This window comes from Pteropus alecto, unplaced genomic scaffold (assembly GCF_000325575.1).
Source record: "Pteropus alecto unplaced genomic scaffold, ASM32557v1 scaffold134, whole genome shotgun sequence".
In the NCBI taxonomy this organism is placed as follows: Eukaryota; Metazoa; Chordata; class Mammalia; order Chiroptera; family Pteropodidae; genus Pteropus; species Pteropus alecto.
The window spans coordinates 4,343,536-4,364,193 of NW_006436283.1; the positions used below are offsets into that span (position 1 = coordinate 4,343,536).

The 20,658-nt window shown below is 58.0% G+C and overlaps 3 protein-coding genes across 7 annotated transcripts in view; 1 reads left to right on the forward strand and 2 right to left on the reverse strand.

Moving 5' to 3' along the window:
• The window catches only part of EVPL (envoplakin), a 16,138-nt gene extending 6,733 nt beyond the window's left edge, over positions 1-9,405 (forward strand). The window contains exons 12-22 of the mRNA XM_015589752.2: positions 130-284; positions 427-524; positions 833-1,005; positions 2,522-2,700; positions 2,794-2,932; positions 3,071-3,264; positions 3,606-3,756; positions 4,430-4,513; positions 4,643-4,753; positions 4,842-4,934; positions 5,626-9,405. Of these exons, the coding sequence (XP_015445238.2) occupies positions 130-284; positions 427-524; positions 833-1,005; positions 2,522-2,700; positions 2,794-2,932; positions 3,071-3,264; positions 3,606-3,756; positions 4,430-4,513; positions 4,643-4,753; positions 4,842-4,934; positions 5,626-9,066 (4,818 nt within the window). The 3' untranslated portion in view covers positions 9,067-9,405. The remainder of the gene's footprint in view (positions 1-129; positions 285-426; positions 525-832; positions 1,006-2,521; positions 2,701-2,793; positions 2,933-3,070; positions 3,265-3,605; positions 3,757-4,429; positions 4,514-4,642; positions 4,754-4,841; positions 4,935-5,625) is intronic.
• Positions 9,406-9,554: 149 nt separating this feature from the next.
• CDK3 (cyclin dependent kinase 3) lies at positions 9,555-14,144 on the reverse strand. Of its 5 annotated transcripts, none has more exons than XM_015589756.2 (8): positions 14,016-14,144; positions 13,089-13,218; positions 12,699-12,776; positions 12,497-12,617; positions 12,243-12,413; positions 12,045-12,146; positions 11,481-11,684; positions 9,555-10,285 (listed from the first exon to the last, which is right to left on the reverse strand). In XM_015589756.2, the coding sequence occupies exons 2-8, from the start codon at positions 13,202-13,204 to the stop codon at positions 10,160-10,162; spliced, it is 918 nt and encodes a 305-aa protein (XP_015445242.1). In that variant the 5' UTR covers positions 13,205-13,218; positions 14,016-14,144; the 3' UTR covers positions 9,555-10,159. The 5 variants fall into 5 exon arrangements, with proteins under 5 accessions (XP_015445242.1, XP_024902913.1, XP_015445241.2 ...); XM_025047145.1 differs by lacking the exon at positions 14,016-14,144 and adding an exon at positions 13,863-13,986; XM_015589755.2 differs by lacking the exon at positions 14,016-14,144 and having other exon boundaries at positions 12,243-12,398; positions 13,089-13,829.
• On the reverse strand, positions 13,966-20,609 carry TEN1 (TEN1, CST complex subunit). The gene is made up of 3 exons (XM_006912206.3): positions 20,078-20,609; positions 19,183-19,340; positions 13,966-14,405 (listed from the first exon to the last, which is right to left on the reverse strand). Exons 1-3 carry the CDS (start codon positions 20,359-20,361, stop codon positions 14,284-14,286), a joined length of 564 nt encoding a protein of 187 aa, XP_006912268.2. The 5' UTR covers positions 20,362-20,609; the 3' UTR covers positions 13,966-14,283.
• Between the last annotated feature and the right edge of the window lie 49 nt (positions 20,610-20,658).

The following is a 20,658-nucleotide window of genomic DNA, read 5'->3' on the forward strand; positions in this document are numbered from 1 at the left end:
TCCTTACCCCTGCCCCAGCACCCTCCACTCCAATTCCTGCCCCTGCCCCAGCCCCTACCCCGTCTTGGCCTTGGTCCCTTTTCTGGCCCTGGCCCCTGAGCTTACATGAGCCCCCTGCCTGCCCCTCAGGTGCAGCTGCTGCGGGGTGAGCGGTATATGCTGATGGACAACACGAACCCACACACCTGGGTCGTGCAGGGCCTGGGCGGGGAGACCAAGCGCGCCCCGGCCGCCTGCTTCTGCATCCCAGCTCCGGACCCCGAAGCCGTGGCCAGGGCCTCCAAGTGGGTCTCCCTGGGGATACACAGAGGCAGGAGGCGGGCTGGGGATCTAGCCAGGCCCCGTGGGGTCCGAGGCCGGTGCCTGGCCTTCGCCTGGACTGGTGGCGAGGGAGGAGGCTCACCTTCCCTGCTCTCCTCCATCCAGGCTGGCTTCGGAGATGCAGGCTCTGAAGCAGAAATTGGCCACAGCCCAGAGCCGCCTGAAGACCAACGTTGTGGAGCCCTTACGGCCGGGCCAGCAGGGTACCACAGACTGGCCAGGGAGTGGGGTCGGGGGTTGCTGGAATAGAGGGAGTGGACTCCTACTTTGGCCACTGCTGGGGGGCTGCGGTGGGCCGGGGTGGCCCTGGGTTAAGGATGTCTGCTCTGGGCATTCCATCTTCTGGGTCAGCAAGCCCCTGGGGCTGTCCCTCCCTCAGTTAGGCCCTGCCCATCCCCTCCCCGCCCTCACCCCCACAGGACCCTGTTTGGGTACCAAGGGAGGAGCCTCTTGGACAGGCGGGCAGACGGGACACAGGCCCTGGACCCTCACAGTCTCCCTGTGCTCCCAGCCCCAACTGGCTCAGCCACAGCCGACCCACAGGCCCAGAAGCTCCTGACACAGATGACCCGGCTGGACGGGGACCTGCGGCAGATAGAGAAGCAGATACTGGCCTGGGCCCGGGCCCCACTCAGCCGCACCACACCGCTGGAGGACCTGGAGGGCCGCATCCAAAGCCACAAGGTGGGCGAGCGGGGGCAAGAAGCGGCTCTGCCCTGGGGCTGCAGAAACTAAGTGAGGCAAGTTTGGGAGCCACAGGGACCTGAGGTGGACAAGGGAAAGCACAGTGCAGCGCTCACGCAAGCTGCTTCCCGTCCCGGTCCCCCCACTAACCGGCTCTGTGACCTTGGTTGAGTCACGTAACCTCTCTGGGCCTTGGCTTCCTCATCCCTGAAAACAGGCGCAGGAATACCCAGCTCATCCTGCTGTCCTGAGGCCCGGGAAGGTTCTAGAAGGGCAAGGCCCAGAGTAAACATCCTATGACTCCAACTCAGTAGGTGTCGAGAGGGACCCGAGAGCAGCCAGGAAGCCTGGAGCATCTTAGGGGTGCTTGCTCCCAGGAGGCTAGCGGGGTCGGGGGGGAGGGGGTCCTCCCCAGAGAGCAGCCATGTAAACATGATCAGAAAGAGCTTGTCCTCAGAGGCGCTAATAGTGAAAGTATTCCTTCCCCACACCTGGGGGTGGGGTGGGGGTGCAGGTGGGGGTGGGGGTAGCAGCCTTCCAAACCGGTTTCTACGCAAACATATCATTTGGGTTTAGTTTTAAAGTTTCGAATCTGTTGCTGTGCAACTTGTGATTTTCACTGCACAACGTACCGTAGGGTCATAGGGCCCTAGAGTCGGGAGGGGGCGCTGCAGCCAGGGCAGAGGGTGGGCCAGGCGGGGAAGGATGACCATTAGGAGCTGCAGGTTGCAGGGACCTGGAGGCCTCTTTGAGGTAGAGATGAGCGTGCTGGGTGTTCGTGAGGGCATCCCAAGGGTGCTACCTGTGGGGTCGAGGCAGGAAGCAGGAGCAGCAGAAGGAGGCACTGTACCTGATGCCGCCTCAACAAAGACCTCCGCCCACCCCGGGGTGGGTCTGGCCCTGATAGGGGCTGGGCCTTCACACCCCACGTTAAGTCACTGGTTACGCTGCCTTGAAGCAGCTCTCTGGGGCCCCAGATAGGTCCTTGGGTTTTGAAGTCACAGGGGTGTTGGGGTCCATGGGAAGCCCAGTTACACTGGAAGGCGGGCAGGGCATGGCACAGAGTCAGCACCTATGACTTATAGAAGAGATAAATGAAAAAGTGATAAAAGAATGAACGAAATAACCCCAAGGAGACAGAGCGAGGGCTTTGCTGCCGAACCTTTAGCAATGGGGCAGGGGACTGAAGGCTTGTGAACAACAAGACAGTGACATACAGACTGTGGTGGGTGACTTCGTGCCTGGCACTGCCGCGCTCCTGACACACATGGTCTCGTTTCATCCTTCCATTAATCATTCTGTAGATGAGGAGACTGAGGGTCAGAGAGGTTCACCTGCCCCAGGTCATCCACACGGGGATTAGCAAGGCCAGGACTGCTCCCAGATCTGTAGCCTGGGCTCGAGCACATACCCACCACACTCTCAGGTCCATGGGCGGAGTTAGGTCAACCTGGCAGGAGGGCTGGGTGAAACTCGCCTGCCCAGAGCACACATCCCTGACCCCCACCCACCCCAGGACGCAGCCCAGCAGCTGCAGAGCCTGGGAGCCGAGAAGGAGGCAGCCCAGCAGGAGTGCGAGGCGCTCCTATCAGCTCAGCCCGCGGGCCCAGCCGCCTTGCACCTGCCCGTGGCCCTCAACAATGTCAAGAACAAGTACAGTGACGTGCAGGTTCTCTGCAACCTCTACGGAGAGAAGTGAGTGCTCCAGGGCCCGGGGAAGGGGTGGCTGGGCCGGGCGGCAGGGGTGAGGCTGAGGGAGTGACTAACCGTCGGCCTCCCCCGCGGCAGAGCCAAGGCTGCCCTGGGTCTGGAGCGGCAGATCCAGGAAGCGGACAGGGTCATCCGAGGCTTCGAGTCCGCGCTGGCGCAGGAGGCCCCCATCCCCGCTGGCCCGGATGCCCTGCAGGAGAGGGTCAGCAAGCTGCAGGTAAGGGGCCAGGTGGCCTCCTGGCGGGAGGAGGGGCACAGCCTGAACAGGCATTCGGAGGCAGGTGGGGAGCAGACGTGGAGTCTCACGAAACCGGAACTGCAAGGGGGCATGTCACTGTGTCCCCGCCTCCCCCAGCGCCAGAGAAAGGAGCTGCTGGAGCAACAGGGCTCCGTGCTGGGGCTGCACCGCGAGCTGAAGGCCGCTGAGCATGCGTGCTCCGCACTGCAGAACAACTTCCACGAGTTCTGCCAAGACCTGCCACACCAGCAGCGCCAAGTGCAGGCCCTCACCGACCGCTACCACGCCGTGGGGGACCAGCTGGACCTGCGGTGAGTGGCTGGGCCGTCAGGGCTCAAGGCATGCCCCGACGGTACACAGCAGCTGCTGCCGACGAGCCTGTGACCTCGCACCGGTGACTGTGCCTCTCTGGGCCTCTACAGTGGGATAATAACAGTGCCTACCCCCCAGGGTGGTGTCTGGCAGAGGCTGTCCCATCCATCTCATAATGCCCAGTACCAGCACGAGGCCAGAGTTCGGGGATCAGTGTGGCAGCTACTCAGGCTTCCTGATGTGTGTCTGAGAGGGAGGCGCCCACCAGCCCCCTCCACGCTCCCCTGATTATTCCTGGAGGGCAACTCTCACCTCTGCTCGGGGCCTCATCCTTGCATAGGGAGAAGACTGTGCAGGACGCTGGCCTCACCTACCAGCAGTTCAAGAACTGCAGGGACAACTTGAGCTCCTGGCTGGAGCACCTGCCCCACAACCAGGTGCGGCCCAGTGATGGGCCCAGCCAGATCGCCTACAAGCTGCAGGCGCAGAAGGTATGGGGTTGGGGCTGCTGGCGACTTGGGGTCAGGTCAGGCCCCTGCCGGGAGCCATGCCCACCCTCCCTGGCAGCCTCCTCCGCAGGGAGAGCCACCTGTGCGCGTGTGGCCCCCTAGTGGCCAGTATTCTAAGTGACCTCAAAGCTCAGACCACAGAGGCCTTGGGTCATCACCACCACCCCCCACCCAAAATGCTCCACTGTGCCCACAAAACACGGCCGGCGCATCACTGCGTGGTCCGAGGTAGGAAGCAGGCTCTATGCTCCTGGGGTTCCAGCTCTTCCTTCCTCACATTTGGCAAGCCTCTGCCACACACTGGCACTGCACCAGGGGCTGGGGGTGCAGCCCAGGCTGGTGGGGGCCGGTGCGTCGCAGGCCATAGTGCTGATGAGCACTTGGCGGAGAAGCCAGAGCACTGTGGGGGTCCGTGGCAGGACACGTGTGAGGGTCGGGGCAAGTGACATCTAAGCCGAGGCCTAAGGAATAGATAGGACAGCCAGGTGGCACGGGTGAAATGCCCCAAGCCGAGGCCATGTGGGTCAGGGAGAGGAAGGGCAGTTTCCCACACAACCCTTCCTGCCCCGCCGGTGGCCCTGGAGGAGCCCGGCTGGAGGCGAGTCCGGTGACTGGTGCGGCCTGATCTCCCTGATTCTCACCTCTTCCTGGGCAGAGGCTTCTGCAGGAGATCCGGGGCCGGGAGCAGGACAGAGCCACGGCGTCCCGCCTCTCCCAGGACCTGCAGGCGGCTCTCCAGGTAAGCGGGTTTTACTGCCGTTTGTCCCTCCTTATCCGCCCGCCCTCCCTCCCTCTGCCAGGCCCCTGATCTCCCAGCCCCAGCTTCCCCCACTGACCACCAGCCTGCTGTCCTTGCCTCTCTGCTCAGGACTACGAGCTCCAGGCAGAAACCTACCGCTGCTCCCTGGGTCCCACCCAGGCAGGCTCGGCCCCCAAGAGACCTCGAGTGGCTCCCCTGCAGGAGAGCATCCAGGCCCAGGTGAGACAGCGTCCACAAGTACCAGCTCTGCGGCCTCTGCGGCGGGAGCTGACGCCGCTCTCCCTCCCCCTCCCTTTGGCCTCTCCAGGAGCAGAATCTGACAAAAGCCTACACCGAGGTTGCGGCTGCACACCAACAGCAGCTGTGCCAGCTGGAGTTTGCCAGAAAGATGCTGGAGAAGGTACGGGGAGGGTGCCCGCTCCGTTCCCACCCTGGGCAGCCTGGCCCCGTAGTCGACCTGGCAATTTTCTTTTGCCGCCTGCAGCTCTGAGGTTCTACGTCCCCCCAGGTCTCTCCCCAGCAGCTCTTACAGACTGGTCCCCATCTCAGAGTTAGGCCCTGGAGATGTCATTCGGGGAGGTCACAGCTTAGCCACTGGGCAGTCCCCCAGTGCGGACCAGAGAAAATCCCCACCAAGTCTTCAGCCTTAGGATCCAGCTACAGTGGGCAGGAGCCCACCTAGGTCCCCTCCCTGGGGGACCGGGAGCCAGAAGCTCTCCATGACTCTTAGTGACTGGTCAAGGGACTTGCCAGATTTCTCCTACCCAGAGGCGTGTTCCAGCACCCCCAGAGGAGTGTGGGCTCGTTTCTGGGAGCCCGGATGGAGGAGAAGGGGGGAAGGTTTGGAAAGGAGAACCGGTCCTATTTTCATGTTCTAGTACAAACTTGGCCTGAGCACCGCCTCACATCCTAACATCATGGCACTGACGGGGCTTCTCAAAACACCTGCATCTAAGCGTCTCCGGTCTTCGGCTCCATGTCCTGGGACCTACCGGGAAGTGTCAGGAAGCAGGGAGGGGTCTCTGATCTTGGGAGAGGGGAAGAAGGCCCCCTCTCCCCAGGACTCTTCCCTTCCTTCTCTCCCTCTGCAGAAGGAGCTCAGCGAGGACATCCAGGTGGCCCATGACGCACAGCAGGGATCTGGGAGCCCAGCCCAAGCGGGGAGGGAGTCGGAGGCCCTGAGGTCCCAGCTGGAGGAGGAGAGGAAGCGGGTGGCCCAGGTGCAGCACGATCTGGAAGAGCAGAGGAGCCAGCTGCTGCAGCTGAGGACCCAGCGGCCCTTGGAGAGGCTGGAGGAGAAGGAGGTGGTGGAGTTCTACCGGGACCCACAGCTGGAGAGCAATCTGTCGAGGGTGAAGTCCCAGGTGGAAGATGAGAGCAAGAAGCGGGCCAGCCTGCAGGCAGACCTGGAAATGGCGGCCCAGAAGGTCGTCCAGCTGGAGAGCAAGAGGAAGGCCATGCAGCCTCATCTGCTGACCAAGGAGGTTACTCAGATCGAGAAGGACCCCGGTCTGGAGAGCCAGGCGGCCCAGCTCAGCAGCGAGATCCAGCAGCTCCGTGGCGAGAACACGGCTGTGTCGGCGCGGCTGGAGGGGCTCAAGAAGGAGCTGCTGGCCCTGGAGCAGAAGGAGGCCAATGTGAAGGAGAAGGTCGTGGTGAAAGAAGTGGTCAAGGTGGAGAAGGACCTGGAAATGGTCAAGGCCGTGCAGGCTCTGAGGCGGCAGGTGGAGGAGGATGCTGCCCAGAGGAGGAGGGCAGAGGAGGCCGCGGCCACGCTGCAGGTGCGCATCGAAGACCTGGGCCGGGCGATCAGCGCCGTGCAGCCCAAGGTGATCGTGAAGGAGGTGAAGAAGGTGGAGCAGGACCCAGGCCTTCTCAAGGAGGCGTCCAGGCTGCGGAGCCTCCTCGAGGGGGAGAGGAGTAAGAATGCGACGCTGGCCAGGGAGCTGGAGGAGCTGCGTGACAAGCTCAGCACGGTGGAGAAGCAGAAGCCCAAAGTGGAGCTCCAGGAGCGCGTCCACGAGATCTTCCAGGTGGATCCGGAGACGGAGCGGGAGATCGCGCGGCTCAGGGCCGAGCTGCAGCAGACCGCCAGCGAGCGGGGCAGCGTGGAGAAGGAGGTGGAGAAGCTGCTGCCTGACCTGGCCGTCCTGCGGGCCCAGAAGCCCCTGGTGGAGTACAAGCAGGTGACGCGGGAGGTGGTGAAGCACGAGAGGAGCCCGGAGGTGCTGCGGGAAATCGACCGCCTGAAGGTGCGGCTCAACGAGCTGGTCAACGCCAGCGGGAGGGCCCAGGAGCAGCGCATCCGGCTGCAGGGGGAGCGCGACCAGTGGAAGCGGGAGCGGTCCAAGGTGGAGACCCAGACGGTGAGCAAGGAGGTGGTGCGCCACGAGAAGGACCCCGTCCTGGAGAAGGAGGCCGAGCGGCTCCGCCAGGAGGTGCGGGAAGCGGCCCAGAAGCGGCGGGCCGCCGAGGACGTGGTCTACGAGCTGCAGAACAAGTACCTGCTGCTGGAGAGGAGGCGGCCCGAGGAGAAGGTGGTGGTGCAGGAGGTGGTGGTCACCCAGAAGGACCCGAAGCTCCACGAGGACCACAGCAGGCTGAGCCGGAGCCTGGATGAGGAGGTGGGCCGGCGGCGGCAGCTGGAGCGGGAGGTCCAGCAGCTGCTGGCCGCCGTGGAGGAGAAGGAGGGCCTGCTCAGCTTCCAGGAGGACCGCGACAAGAAGCTGGCCATGGAGAAGGAGATGCGGCAGCTGACCTTGCGGATCCAGGAGCTCGAGAAACGGCCTCCTGCGGTGCAGGAGAAGATCATCATGGAGGAGGTGGTCAAGCTGGAGAAGGACCCGGATCTGGAGAAGTGCACGGAAGCCCTGCGGCAGGACCTGGACCGCGAGAAGACCCAGGTGACGGAGCTGCATCGGGAGTGCAAGAACCTACAGGTCCAGATCGACGTCCTCCAGAAAACCAAATCGCAAGAGAAGACCATCTACAAGGAGGTGATCAGGGTGGAGAAGGACCGGGCGCTAGAGGGCGAGCGGTCTCGGGTGTGGGAGATGCTCAACAGGGAGCGCGTGGCCCGGAAGGGCCAGGAGGAGGCGCTGCAGCGCCTCCGGGAGTGGATCGACAGGGCCGAGGCGCTGAGCAGGACCTGGAGCCGGGAGGAGACCGAGCTCCAGAAGGCCCGGAACCAGGGCAGCCAGGAGTGCAGGCAGCTGCAGCAGGAGCTGCAGGAGCTGGAGAGGCAGAAGCAGCAGAAGGTGCTGCACCTGCAGGAGGAGTCGAAGCTGCTCAGCCAGAAGACGGAGAGCGAGCGGCAGAAGGCGGCCCAGCAGGGCCAGGAACTCTCGCAGCTCGAGGCGGCCATCCTCCACGAGAAGGACCAGATCTACGAGAAGGAGAGGACCCTCCGGGACCTCCACACCAAGGTGAGCCGGGAGCAGCTCAACCAGGAGACCCAGACACGAGAGACCAACCTCTCTACCAAGATCTCCATCTTGGAACCGGAGACGGGGAAGGACATGTCCCCGTATGAGGCCTACAAGAGAGGCATCATCGATCGAGGCCAGTACCTCCAGCTGCAGGAGCTCGAGTGTGACTGGGAGGAGGTCACCACCTTGGGGCCCTGTGGGGAGGAGTCGGTGCTGCTGGACCGCAAGAGCGGGAAGCAGTACTCCATCGAGGCCGCCCTGCGCTGCCGGCACATCTCCAAGGAGGAGTACCATCTCTACAAGGACGGCCACCTGCCCATCTCCGAGTTCGCCCTGCTCGTGGCCGGGGAGACCAAGCCCTGCCCCTCGCTCTCCATCGGCTCCATCATCTCCAAATCCCCAGTGGCCTCGCCAGCCCCCCAGAGCTCCGGTTTCTTCTCTCCCAGCTTCTCTCTCGGGCTTGGCGATGACAGCTTCCCCATTGCCGGGGTCTACGACACGACCACAGACAACAAGTGCACCATCAAGACGGCCATGGCCAAGAACATGCTGGACCCCATCACCGGGCAGAAGCTGCTGGAGGCCCAGGCGGCCACGGGGGGCATCATAGACCTCCTGAGCCGAGAGCGCTACTCCGTGCACAAAGCCCTGGAGAGGGGGCTGATCGAGAACACCTCGACCCAGAGGCTGCTCAACGCCCAGAAGGCCTTCACCGGCATCGAGGACCCCGTCACCAAGAAGCGGCTGTCGGTGGGCGAGGCCATCCAGAAAGGCTGGATGCCACGGGAGAGCGCGCTCCCGCACCTGCAGGTGCAGCATCTGACCGGGGGGCTCATCGACCCCAGGAGGACAGGCCGCATCCCCACCCCGCAGGCCGTGCTCTCCGGAATGGTCAGTGAAGAGCTGGCGCAGCTCCTGCAGGATGAGTCCAGCTACGAGAAGGATTTGACAGACCCCATCTCCAAAGAGCGGCTGAGCTACAGGGAGGCCATGGCACGCTGCCGCAGAGACCCCTTGAGCGGCCTGCTGCTCCTCCCTGCTGCCCTGGAGGGGTACCGCTGCTACCGCTCAGCCTCCCCCACCGTACCCCGCGCCCTGCGCTGACGGGGGCCGAGCAGTCATGGGGAGAGTGCGTGAGGGGCGAGGGGAGGATGCGTGCACCCCTCACCCCCAGAGCCGCCTGACCCAGGGGGTAGGGGTAGGCTTTCCCTCTGTCTGATGGCCGTTCTGTTACTCAGCTTCACGGTGTTGGGCCCCCGCCCCTTAAGTTGGTGCCCGCCCATCCCCGACCTGGTGATCAGCAGCCCTGTTTCCCTCCCTCCTCCCCCGCCTAGTACTGCCAATAAACCGATCGACCCAGTGTCTTGCTCTCATTTTGGGGGCGTGGAATGGATTTGTCTGGGCCTTGGGGACAAGGTGCACCAATGCCGAGTCCTGCCCGGGGGTTACGGACATGCCCACTGGCCCTCCTACGAAACGGGGGCTCTCAGAGGGCGAGGCTCCTTAGACTCTGGGAGGCAGGTCACGGAAGGAGATCATGGACCGGCCAGTGCCCGCTGCCCACTCCTCTCAACAGAAAAAGACGGGAAATCTCAGAGTGCATGGCTTTTATTTCCCGTTAACGCCAGAGGCAAACAAATGTAAGCATACTGTGGGTGACAACTGCGCACAACAGCCACGCACACCCCGACCTCCCCTGGGACCAGGAAAATGTCCCCTCTCGCTCTCACCCTGCTTCCTGTTTAACTGGAGACTGACTCTTCACTGGAACGCAACTCTTCCCCAAAACATTTTAAATCCAAAAAGACCAGCAGAGGGCACCCTTTCCCGCAGGATCTGACACAGCCGCTGAGGGCTGGGCAGGTGAAGGTCGGATGAGGGCCTCGCTTGCGGCCCCAGCAGGCTTCCTGCTCTGCTGGGCACCTGTGCCAGTGCCAGGGGACCCAGTCTCTAACGTGCCCCCTCATGCACTGAGCTTCTGTGTCCCCATCTTGAAACGGCGCCATCCAACCCAAAAAACAACACAGGAACTCGCTAACCTAGGGCAGGACTAACCCAAACTCAGCCCTCCGATGGCTGACGCCAAACTCCTCAGAGCTTTGCCCTCTCCCAGATGTTGTCCTTCTCAGCAAGTGCGTGGGGAGGTGGCTGGGGCAGCCGCTGGGGAGAGGCTTCAAGACAGTGGCCTCACATGTTCTCAGCGGCAAAAACGCTCCAGCACACACTGGTGGGGGACCGGGGAGGCCTCAGCGGACGAGAAGTATGGATGGGCAAGGGCGGTCTTGGCTGAAATCCGCTGGTCAGGGTCGTACTGTAGGAGTTGCTGCGAAGGAAGGGGGTTGGAGGAAAGAGATTGGGCCCGGGTGTGGCCAGGGTGGGGAGAGGAACAAGCTCTCTGGGTTGCAGGGCCCCTGAGAGCTGCCTCCAGACCCAGAACTGCAGGAAGCCACTGCCTCCCAGCTCGGGAGCCAGTTCTGGACACTCTCGGGATATGGAGACAAACAATTAGCTCTGGTCCAGCCCCGCTGAGTCAGACTGGTCTCCTTCATGCTACTGAGGCCGAGTCTGCCTCTCTTCTTCCTTAGTGAGGTTTCCAGGCCCACCCTACCTCTGGTTGAAACACACTTCTCTCTGTGTATCCAGAAGTAGGGGCCAAACCTGCCAGGGAGCACACCTGAGGGTCTTGCAGGAACTCTGAGTCCTTAAACCCTGCCAGGCTGTGCAAGGACCCGCCCCCGCTTCCGACCAGCCAGGACTCTGAACAGCCAGGACTGAGCTCTGCCTACGAGCTTGGCTGGAAGTCTGTGCTGTCCTGGGGCCTGGGGCCGGCAAACACACACACAGTTCTGCCAAGCAGGATGCGGAGCCAGAGGAGGAAAACACTGCCCAGCCTCCCTCAAAAGGAGATCAAAGGGAGAACCAGCACCAGATCAAAGGGAGAACCTTGGCTCCGGGTCCTCGTGGGTGAGAACGGACGGCTCTGCCCAAGGCCTTCTGGGCAGTCTGGCCTAGGCCGGACCCAGGGGTCAGGATGGCACAACAGGAGAGGGGCGTGAGGACTGTGGCAGGGACTCCGGCAGCAGGGGACAGCCTGCTCTGAGCAGCCTGGTGTAGCGCGGCCACTGCGGGAAGCGCCGAGGGAACAGGCAATACTGAGGCAGTCGGAGTGTGGTCCCTGCCTGGGGACGCGCGCAGCCTCGATGGGGCAGTAATGTCCCCAAAGAAAATGACCGGAAACGCAAGGCAATTTAGGACAAAAGGGCAAGAATCGCAGCATGATGACAAAGCTAGCTAGAAGAGAGAGCTTGAAAAGGGAAGATGAGCAACAATCTTATCACAGGAGAGGCATCCAGGTGGGACAGCAACACGCACAGTTGTGTACAAGGGTCAACCAGCCTGGGCGCGGAAGGAGCCAGGGTTACATAAGGCACTGGTAAGAAAGGACACGCTTCTGGTTGGAGCGGCAGCTGGAGTCGAGTGGCCTTTCTCGCCCTCCCTGGCCACCTACCTGTACCTACCATGAGCAGGTCCTGGCCTTCAGGTTCCAGATTGGGCACAATCTCCTCCAGCCCCTTCCTGTTCCACTTGGGGAAGCTTCCCTTATAGTCAGGCAGCTGGGTGACCCCTGGCCACACGGCTTCACTGGGTGTCCCCAGGGTGCGAAAGATACGAAAGAGCTGGTCGATCTCAGAGTCGCCAGGAAACAGGGCTCTGCGGATCACCTGAAATGGGGAAGAAGAGAAGGTACAGCTTCTCACAGCGCCACGTCCAGCAGCCCGGCCGGGTGATGCCAGTCGGGATGCAGCCCCCATGTGGACAGGGACAGGCCCAGCTTCCCCCTATCATTCAGAATCCAAACCAGATCAGAGGCCAGACCAGGGATGTGCCTTCCAGATATCTTTCCCAGGGCTGTGCTAAGAATCTTGGCCTTTCTGGAATCAGACCGGCTTCCTCAGCCCTTTAGCCAAGTCCCAAACACCCCTTAATCCACCTCTCACAGGAGGATCAGAGTCCTCCCACTTCCCACCCCAGTAGGACCCAGCCTGTGGCCTCCCTGCGGCCATGTCTGTCCCTCTCACTACCATTTCTGCAAAGATGCAACCAATGCTCCAGATATCCACAGCTGTCGAGTAGAACTTGCTGCCCAAAAGGATCTCGGGGGCGCGATACCAGAGTGTCACCACCTGTGGGGACAACAAGAAAGCAGCCTCGTTCAGGGTGGCCGAGGGCACAGGTGACACCCCTTCGGCCGCCCTCCTCATCCCTTTGTCCTGCTGCACCTCATGGGTATAGGTGCGTAGGGGGACCCCGAAGGCTCGCGCCAGTCCAAAGTCGGCCAGCTTGATGGCACCCAACTCATTGATGAGCAGATTCTGGGGCTTCAGGTCTCGGTGGATGACCCGATGGGAGTGGCAGAAATTCACGCCCTGCAGCAGCTGGAAGAGGTAGCTCTGGAACAGCGAGCGTGAGAAGGAGCTGGCCGAGCGGCAGTGGGGCTGCCCGAGCCGGTCCCACCTCGTCCTTCACTCGGTACCTTGACCAAGTGCAAGGGGAGCTCGGAGGCCGGGGTGGAGTCCATGAACTTCTTCAGGTCCTGGCTGAGAAACTCGAACACCAGGTACAGCTTCTTCTCACTGTGCACCACGTCCAGCAGCCTGGCCAGGTGACACCAGTCAGCATGCGGCCCCCAGGTGGACCGGGATGGGCCCACTTCCCTGCCTCCTCCCCCACCTCACCTGACGATGTTGGGGTGCTTCAGCTCTTTGAGCAGGGAGATCTCCCTGATGGCAGTGCTCGGGACCCCCTCGGTCTCCCTACAGGAAGGAAGCGAACAGCAGTGGAGGCGGGGAGCCAGGTAGGGCCCTTCTGCTCTGGGGAGAGCTCCCCACGTTTCTTATTCCGTGAAGATGGCCCATCCCTCGGCGATGGGGTGCCGGGCTGCTGGGCCCACACTTACCCCCACCGGGGGCGGGGGGCAAAGCCTGGTCAGAGCGAGGACGAGCGAGGGCTGCAGCTTTGTGGTCGCCCCGGTGTAACCGGGCCGCACGGGGAAAAGGAGCTGAATGATGGAAGGGGGAGCTGCGGCCTGGGGGGGTCCCCTCTGGGAGGGGTGTCCCAGCACTCACGAATCCAGCCTGATCTTCTTGAGGGCCACGAGCTGCCCCGTCTCCGTGTTCTTGGCCTTATACACCACCCCATAGGTGCCCTCTCCGATCTTCTCTACCTTCTGGAATGCGTCCATGTCCAAAGAGCTGCCTGCAAAACAGACGGCGCCTGGGGCACTCGCCCCCATCCCCAGGGCCCCAGCTGGACCCTCCGGCCTCCCTGGAACCCACCCCCCACCACACCTCCTGCCCAGGCTTCCTGGGTCCTGAGGCATCTGGCCCACAGGGCTCGCCCTGCTCTGCCTGCCCGGACGCCCGGGCTCAGGCACAGCTCCTGCCCCGGCCCCCACCGCACCCCAACCCTGGAAACCTGGCTCAGAGCAGGGTGGTCCCTGGCCCAGCCCAGGCCAGGCAGGAACCCCCAGCCCCCTGCCCAGTGCCCAGCCGGGAAAGTGCCGGGCTACGGAGCGCAGGAGGGCCCAAACTTCTCACGCCGCAGCCCCTGCCTTTGCCCAGCCAGGCCCAGGCTCTAGGGCTGAAGGCTGCCTAGATGGGTTGCCTGGGGGTCGGGGTCAAATCGGGGCAGAGGTCGGGGGTCAGGTAGGGTTTCTGAAGCCAGAGTTCAGCGCTAGGCCGCAGGGCCAGGACGAGGGACTGGGCCCGGCCCGTTTGGTAATGCCCGGCTTCCTCTGAGGGCAGAACTTCAGTGGGGTCGGTCCCCCTGCGTCCTGGGCTCCCCACCTGGGCCCTGGAGCCCCCAGCCCCGTCCCCTCAGGCCCACAGCCCAGAATTCACCAGAAACCGGTGCTCTGCAGCCTCACCGCCAGGCAGGCTGCCTGCTCCACGGCTCCCCCTCCTGGCCTGGACCTGCGCTGCACCACACGCACACAAAGCCAGGTCTTGCCACTGGGGCTTTATTCACCAGGACCTTCTGGAACTCTCCATTACCCGACAGGAGGCACAGCCGCCAGCACCCCAGAGCTCGGCTTCCTGCGGTCTCCTGGGGTGGGGGTGGGGGTGGGGGGTGTCAGGCTTTGGCGCCTGCTCTCTATGCTCCCGTTTCTTGGACAACCCCTCCCCTCTTCTCTCGGGCTCCAGAAACCGCTGTCACTCAGAGGAAGCCCCTGGTCCCCGAGTCTTCTCTGCAGCAGCTCCCAGGTCTCCAGTAGGCGTGGCGCCAGTAGGTTGGGTGGGGGTCCCCAGGAGCCGCCGTGTCCTAGTGGCGGCTGTCCCTCTCACGCTGGTACGCCCTCTGCTCTTGGATGGCTTGTTCTAACAAGGGAAGATTCGTTCCTTCCACGCAGGTCAGCACCCGGGCCTTCACCACGGAACCGCCGTCTGAAAGACACAGGCAGAGGCCAATGCATTCCAGCTGCCGACCCTCCACCTGTTCTCAGTCCCAGGTTTGGATACGACGAGTTCAACAGGTGCCGGCAAGGAGGACGGCACATGGACACGGGCGATTTATCTGCTTGGGCCTCAGCACTGTGGGTCCACCATACACTTCGAGCACATGTCTGGAACTTAGGGGGCGGCCTGAAAAGTCCACTTCTCCAGGGAGGAAGAGCCAGAAAGATGTAATTCCTACCACCTTCTCTGTAGGGCCCAAGTGCCTGGGGTTGAGGAGGGGGGTCTCGATCATCACCCCAGTTCTCCATCTGTCCCAAGGGAAGGACCCCCTGGATATCCTGGGACCCAGAGGCATTGGAAATCAAGGCAAAGAGAGCCCCATATTTAATAAATCCGAGAGGAGACTTTAGCCTTATAGGGGACAAGTCATCCCACCCTGGACGAAGAGCTAGGGGAGCTTCTAGCAGATGCTGTGGTGACCTGATGGAAAGATTTGTCAATGTTCAGGTGACATCAACCAGGAAAGACATCTGGGGTTTGCTCTGTTTGTTTTGTTCATTCATGTTCTCTCTGCTCTCTGGGCATGTCAGTGAATACATTCATTGTTCTCGGACATTATCCTGTGTTTAGATGCAGTTTTGAGATAAGAGGTTCTCTGGCTCAATAAAATCTATCCCCAAATTCCTTCTAGTCTAGGCCACTTTAATCACAGCCCCAGCGGCAGAATTATGAGTGTGGAATGTCGTCAGTTCCAGCCTTCAACACAGGAAGGTCAACTTATTTGAAATGTGAGGTCACCTATGTGTTGTCAGCTTCTGTTGGCCCCGGTGCTAGCTGCAGAGACCGCATGGCCTGGAGTGGAGTGGGCATATGACAATATGTGGATCTACTGATCAGTGTAGACTATTGATTCTCATCCCTCAGGCCTCTTCAGGAATAGCTGGGCTATACTGATCAATCAAACAGGGTATCTGCCTAAACTTCTCTTGGCACCGAGAGGCCTAGACCTTTTCTTGTGACCCATGGAGCCCTAAACAGTTTTCACAGAGCAGCGGCATGCGTTTAGGACGACACAGGAGAGCAAGGACAAAAATCAGGAAGTCTACTCTGCAGTTAAAAATCTCAAAATAGGGTCCTCCGCCCAAAGTTTCCAAACTGCCCGTATGAAGGTTTTCTTAGTTATTCATCCTAATTTCAGAGCCCTTTCCTTACGTTAATGCCTATCAGCTCTTTCCTCCCCTCCGCCTGGGGAAACCCTCCCTTCTAGATTTATATGGTGGAACACGTTGCTTCTTGGGAACGACAATTCACGGTTATTAAATTTGGAAGTGAGTTTTAGAAATGTGATTATCGCAAGGGCCAAACTGGGCGACTCTGTTAGCCTATCTGCAAAAGCTCCACGGTGGGAAAGGAACAGCGTTTGCAGAAGTGCTGTAGGGAAGGGCGATAGGAGGTCAGGAACAAGACAGCTAGAGAAACCCCTTTAGGGGATCTCTTCTTGCAAAGGTCAAGACCTTAGAGCGAGAAGAAGGGACTGAGTTATGAGCAGTCCGAAGGCAGCGGGGAGATAAGGGAGAGGTGAGATGGAGAACGGACCTTGTTTTAGGAAGTTTGACTGTGACGGGGAGGAGGGGCACAGCTGGGTAAGGGATACGGAGCAGAAGAGGGCATTATTATCATGATCATTATTATTTTAATATGGAAGAGGCTCGAGTGCCTTACATGCTGAGAGGGAAGAATGGGTGAAAAGGCCAGGGGAGGTGACGAAGTAGGAGGTGACTGCCCGAAAGAGGTGTGTGGATCCCGGAAGAGGGGGTAGACAGGGACACGTGGGAGGATTTCTGGGCAACATGGGGGGCTCCGGCGAGATAAGAACCCTTGAAATCACTGTGCCGGGGAACACTGAGCCTTGTGAACCTTCTCCATCAACGGTCAGGTGGGATCCAAGAGGGTTCAACCAGGCGGGAGGGAGGGCGAGGGCCTGGAGGAAAGCGGGGAGATGACAGTGAGGTCCAGCTGCGTGCGGGGAGGAAAGCAAAGTGAGCGAGGGACGGATGAAGGGAGAACACAGCAGAGTCCGAAGTCCAAGGGTCCTGCCGGGGCTGAGAGCGAAGAGACAGAACAAAAGGAGTGTAGAGCTGGCACCAGCTCAGGTAGCAGAGGTGGGACTTTCTGGGAGGAGTCGTGGGCGAAGGAAGAAGAAGTGGGATGGATGGCATGGTGACAGAACCGGCTGGCCACAGAAGGCGAAGGCGTGTAGCGGCAGGTCCCTGAAGGAGGCTCAAAGATGGAAGAGCAAAGGTCCCAGAGGACACAACGAGAGGGCCCTTGAAGGAGGAAGAAACCAGAAGGGGGCGGGGGATTTAGGGGGCTTATGGAGAGCACTGTAGGGCAGCCTCGTACTGTAGGCAAGTGACCTTCTACTCGAGAATTCTATGTGGGAGCAGAGTGGGGAGAGGCCGCGCCCCAACACCTCCATCCCTGAACAGGAAGCCCTCGGACCCCTGAATGGTGCCCAAAAGTGACACAGCCAGCGAGTTTTGGCACACAGCTGACATTTCTTTACCTTTCCTATCTTCTCGGCAAGCTCTCTGTGCAAACATTTCAGCAAGGTCCCCGTAGGCGGACTCTAGTCACTCCTCAGAAATGCCAACCTCGTCACAGGGCATGACTGATGACTGGCTGACATTTGACCCAAAGGCAATGTACCGACTTTGGGATCCTGATTTGAACTAGCGAGTTGTAAAAACTCATCTTTTTTCTTTGTTTCTTTTTTTTTTTAGTCAACTGGGTGAAAATGAACATGGACAAGGTATTCGATCATATAAGAAATAGCTCTTGATTTTGTTGGATGTAACTGTAGTGATGTTAGAGATACGTATTGAGGGATTCCCGGGTAAAAATGAGTCAACATTTTATATTTGCTTTAAAACACACCGGCGAGATAAACAGATGAAGGTAGGCAGTGGTGACATAGAGCAGTGGAACAGGGGTCACCGCTGAGTCTGGGCGATGGAAATGTGGAGGTGCAGTCTACCATTCCCTGTTTGTGTACATTTGAGATGAACACAGTAAATTAAAAAATTTACATGGGCTGAATTTAAAGTTTTTTTTTCATTTTCTTCCCACAAATAATTCTAAATGTCCACTCCGGGTCCTGCCCTTGTCCCAGCCTGCTGTCCCATCTCAGTTTCAAGTTGCCCCTGTATCCGCTATCAGGCCTGAAGGTTCAGACACTGGTCAGTCGGTTTCCCGGAGCTCCTAGGGCTTACTGAGGGGCCAGGAGTGGAGGAGAGAACCTCAGAGGGTTTGGGCCACGGCCAAAGAGAAAATCGTTCACGCATAGGCCCTTTGCCTCTAGTCCCACCCCTCTTCCTGATACCTCTCTCAAATCAATTATGAGGGCAGGAACTCTGTCAATGTCAAGGCTTAAGCCTGAATAATGATTAACTTTTATTAAATATAATTAAAGTAAGCACCATTAATTACTTTTTTGCCTAGTGCATTTCATCTAGAGTTAAAAATCGCTGTGACTTTTAGACAGTAAGCTGGTAGTGTAAATCAAGAAACATAAATGTTTGTACCCTAGCAATTCTACTTTTAGGAAACTACTCTAAAGAAATAACCAGAAAATAGACAAAGATTAGTGTACGAGGATATTAACTGCAGTATTTTTAATATATATCTAGATAGATATTGAAAAACACTTTCCCCACTCTGGCTATAAAAGCAGTACATTTTCATTGTAAAATGCTAATAAAACTATAAAAAAATTCCATAATCCCATCACCCAGAAATAACTATTAACGTTTTGCTTAAATGATCTTTCAAACTTTTACATACGAAATGTAAAAACTTTACATTTATGTAAAAAATGTATATTAAACAAAAATGGGATTAAACGATACATATTGTTTGGTAAACTGCTTTTCCTTAGCAACATTTCGTAAACCTCTCTTGTCAATTAGTATAAATTTACATCATTTTTAATGGCTGCATAATATTCTACGGACGATATCTTAATTTCTTTAATTATAACTATACGGTGTGCTTATAAGGGCAAACATCGGAAACAATATAAATGTCCAATGGTCGTGTGAATGAGGACACCCATCTAATCTATAAAATATTATATAGCCATTAAACACTATATCTAGAAAAAGTCTGAAGGCATGGGGAAATACTTAAGACGTAATGTTAACCCAAAATAACCAGATCCAACATTACATAGTATGATCTCGACCGTGTGAAGGAAAATGGCACAGGGAGGGCTAGACAGGGAGGCAAAGCAAGTGAGTAGCTGGGTTTTCAAGGGCAGCCTTCAACTCTCCAGGCCAGGGGTTCTCCCATGTCGCTCTCTGCCTTCTCTTGTGTTCTGTTTCTCTTACCCTGTCTTCCCAGAAGGTTGTTCCAGCCCCATCCTCTCTGAGCCTTGGTTTTCTCACCTACGAATCTATGAACTAGCCATAATAAACACCCAGATTAAGGGCTGGTGAGTAGCTTCAAAAAGATGGAGGGAAACCTCCCAGTACCAGGCCTTCGGAAACTAAGGGTTTCTCTCCCCTCTCTCTCGCTTCCCTGTGGCAGGTAGGCTCTGAGCCCAATCACACGTTCCCGAGGAGGCTCTGAAATTTCGGGCTGATCTGAAAGAAATGTTAACCCTGGGGCGGGACTCCTGTTGGGTCAGAAGCCAGGTTCGGTCCTAACCAAGTCACCGAAGGACTGCCCCCCAGAGTGATAAAGCGTGTGCGAGGCCCCCACTTACCCTGCTGGTGCCCAAGCTCCCCGATGACAAGGTACAGGGAGCCCACCTGGGCTTGGAACGGCTCCACCAGCTTGGTGCAGACAAGGACCTGGTGCTGGTCAGATCCATGCTGAGCCATCAGGGTGACTCGGGACCGGGTCATGTCATAGAGGCACAACCTGGAAGGCAGAGAAAGTGTGATCGTTTCTATCCATAGACGCAACCGCCACGAAGCTTAAAAGGTTTTGGGGGTCAGTAAATCCAAGGGAAAATGGTCAGCCTTACTCTGATGAGACAAGATAAAAATAGCAGCAACAAATCAGAATAACTGTTTTCTGTCTCCACCTGCGAAACCACCACCGCAGTCGAGTACATTTCTGTCACCCCAGAAAGTCCCCTTGTGCCCCTCTGAAAGTCGGTCTCTCCATCTCCCAGCCCAGGCAACTACTGATCTGCTTATGGTCTTTACATACGAGTTTTCCTACTCAGGCATCTCATATAAATGGAATTTGATAATAGCATGTATTCTCTTGTGTCTAGCTTCTTTCACTCAGCATAATAGTTTTGAGATGCATTTATGTTATCGGATAAATGAGTAGTTTGCTCCTTTTCTTTGCTCAGTAACACTGCCGAAGGGATAAACAAATGAAACGCTTGTCGTTCAACATTTGAGGAAATGACTATCCTTTCCCCATTCTGTTACGTTGATGTTTTTGTTGAGATTCGATAGAGTGTGGTTAAGTAAACGGCTTGTGGTTTAAATAAATTATGGTATATCTATGCAATAAAATAAAATGGATCTATTTAGAGGGATAATAATAATCTATTTGGAGAGATCCATACATGGATCTTTAAGTGGCATGGAACTAGGCCACTTAAACATCCCCCCACCTTGAGAAAAAATCATCACTCTCACCTGCCGAAAGTTCTCAGTGTGCCCCCGTCAGGAACTTGGCCAGCACTGACCTCCCAGGGGAAGTAATAGATCCCAGGCTTGGGCAGCATCATGGGCTCCTGCCGCCAAAGAGTCGAGATGGATTTTTGAAGATTCCTAATAAACCAAGCAGACCACGAGGCGGAGATCAGCAGACGGCTCAGATCGGCAATATCTAAAAGACTAGTTCCAGTGGGTGGTGGGTTAAAATTTAAAAGAAAATTTTTTTGCTTAGTTATGCATTCACATATTCTGAAAAACAACATACAAAAGCTCTCAGTGGAGAAGTATCGTTCCTATGCCAATCCCTATGCCAACTACTCCCTCCTTGATCCCCTGAAGCAGAGGGTCTGAGAAGAAAAGGCAGATAGTAATACCCGGTCTGTCACAACGGCTGGGCTCAGCTTTTAGGATATGAAAACACTCACAGCCAATGAATGCATAAACGAGTGAGCATGGCTTGTTCTTCAAACTTTTTATTTCCCTTCTATATGTAAAGGAGATACACATTTCCCCTCTATATTACGTATACGTGCTGTTCTGCATCTTTTTTCACTACATTT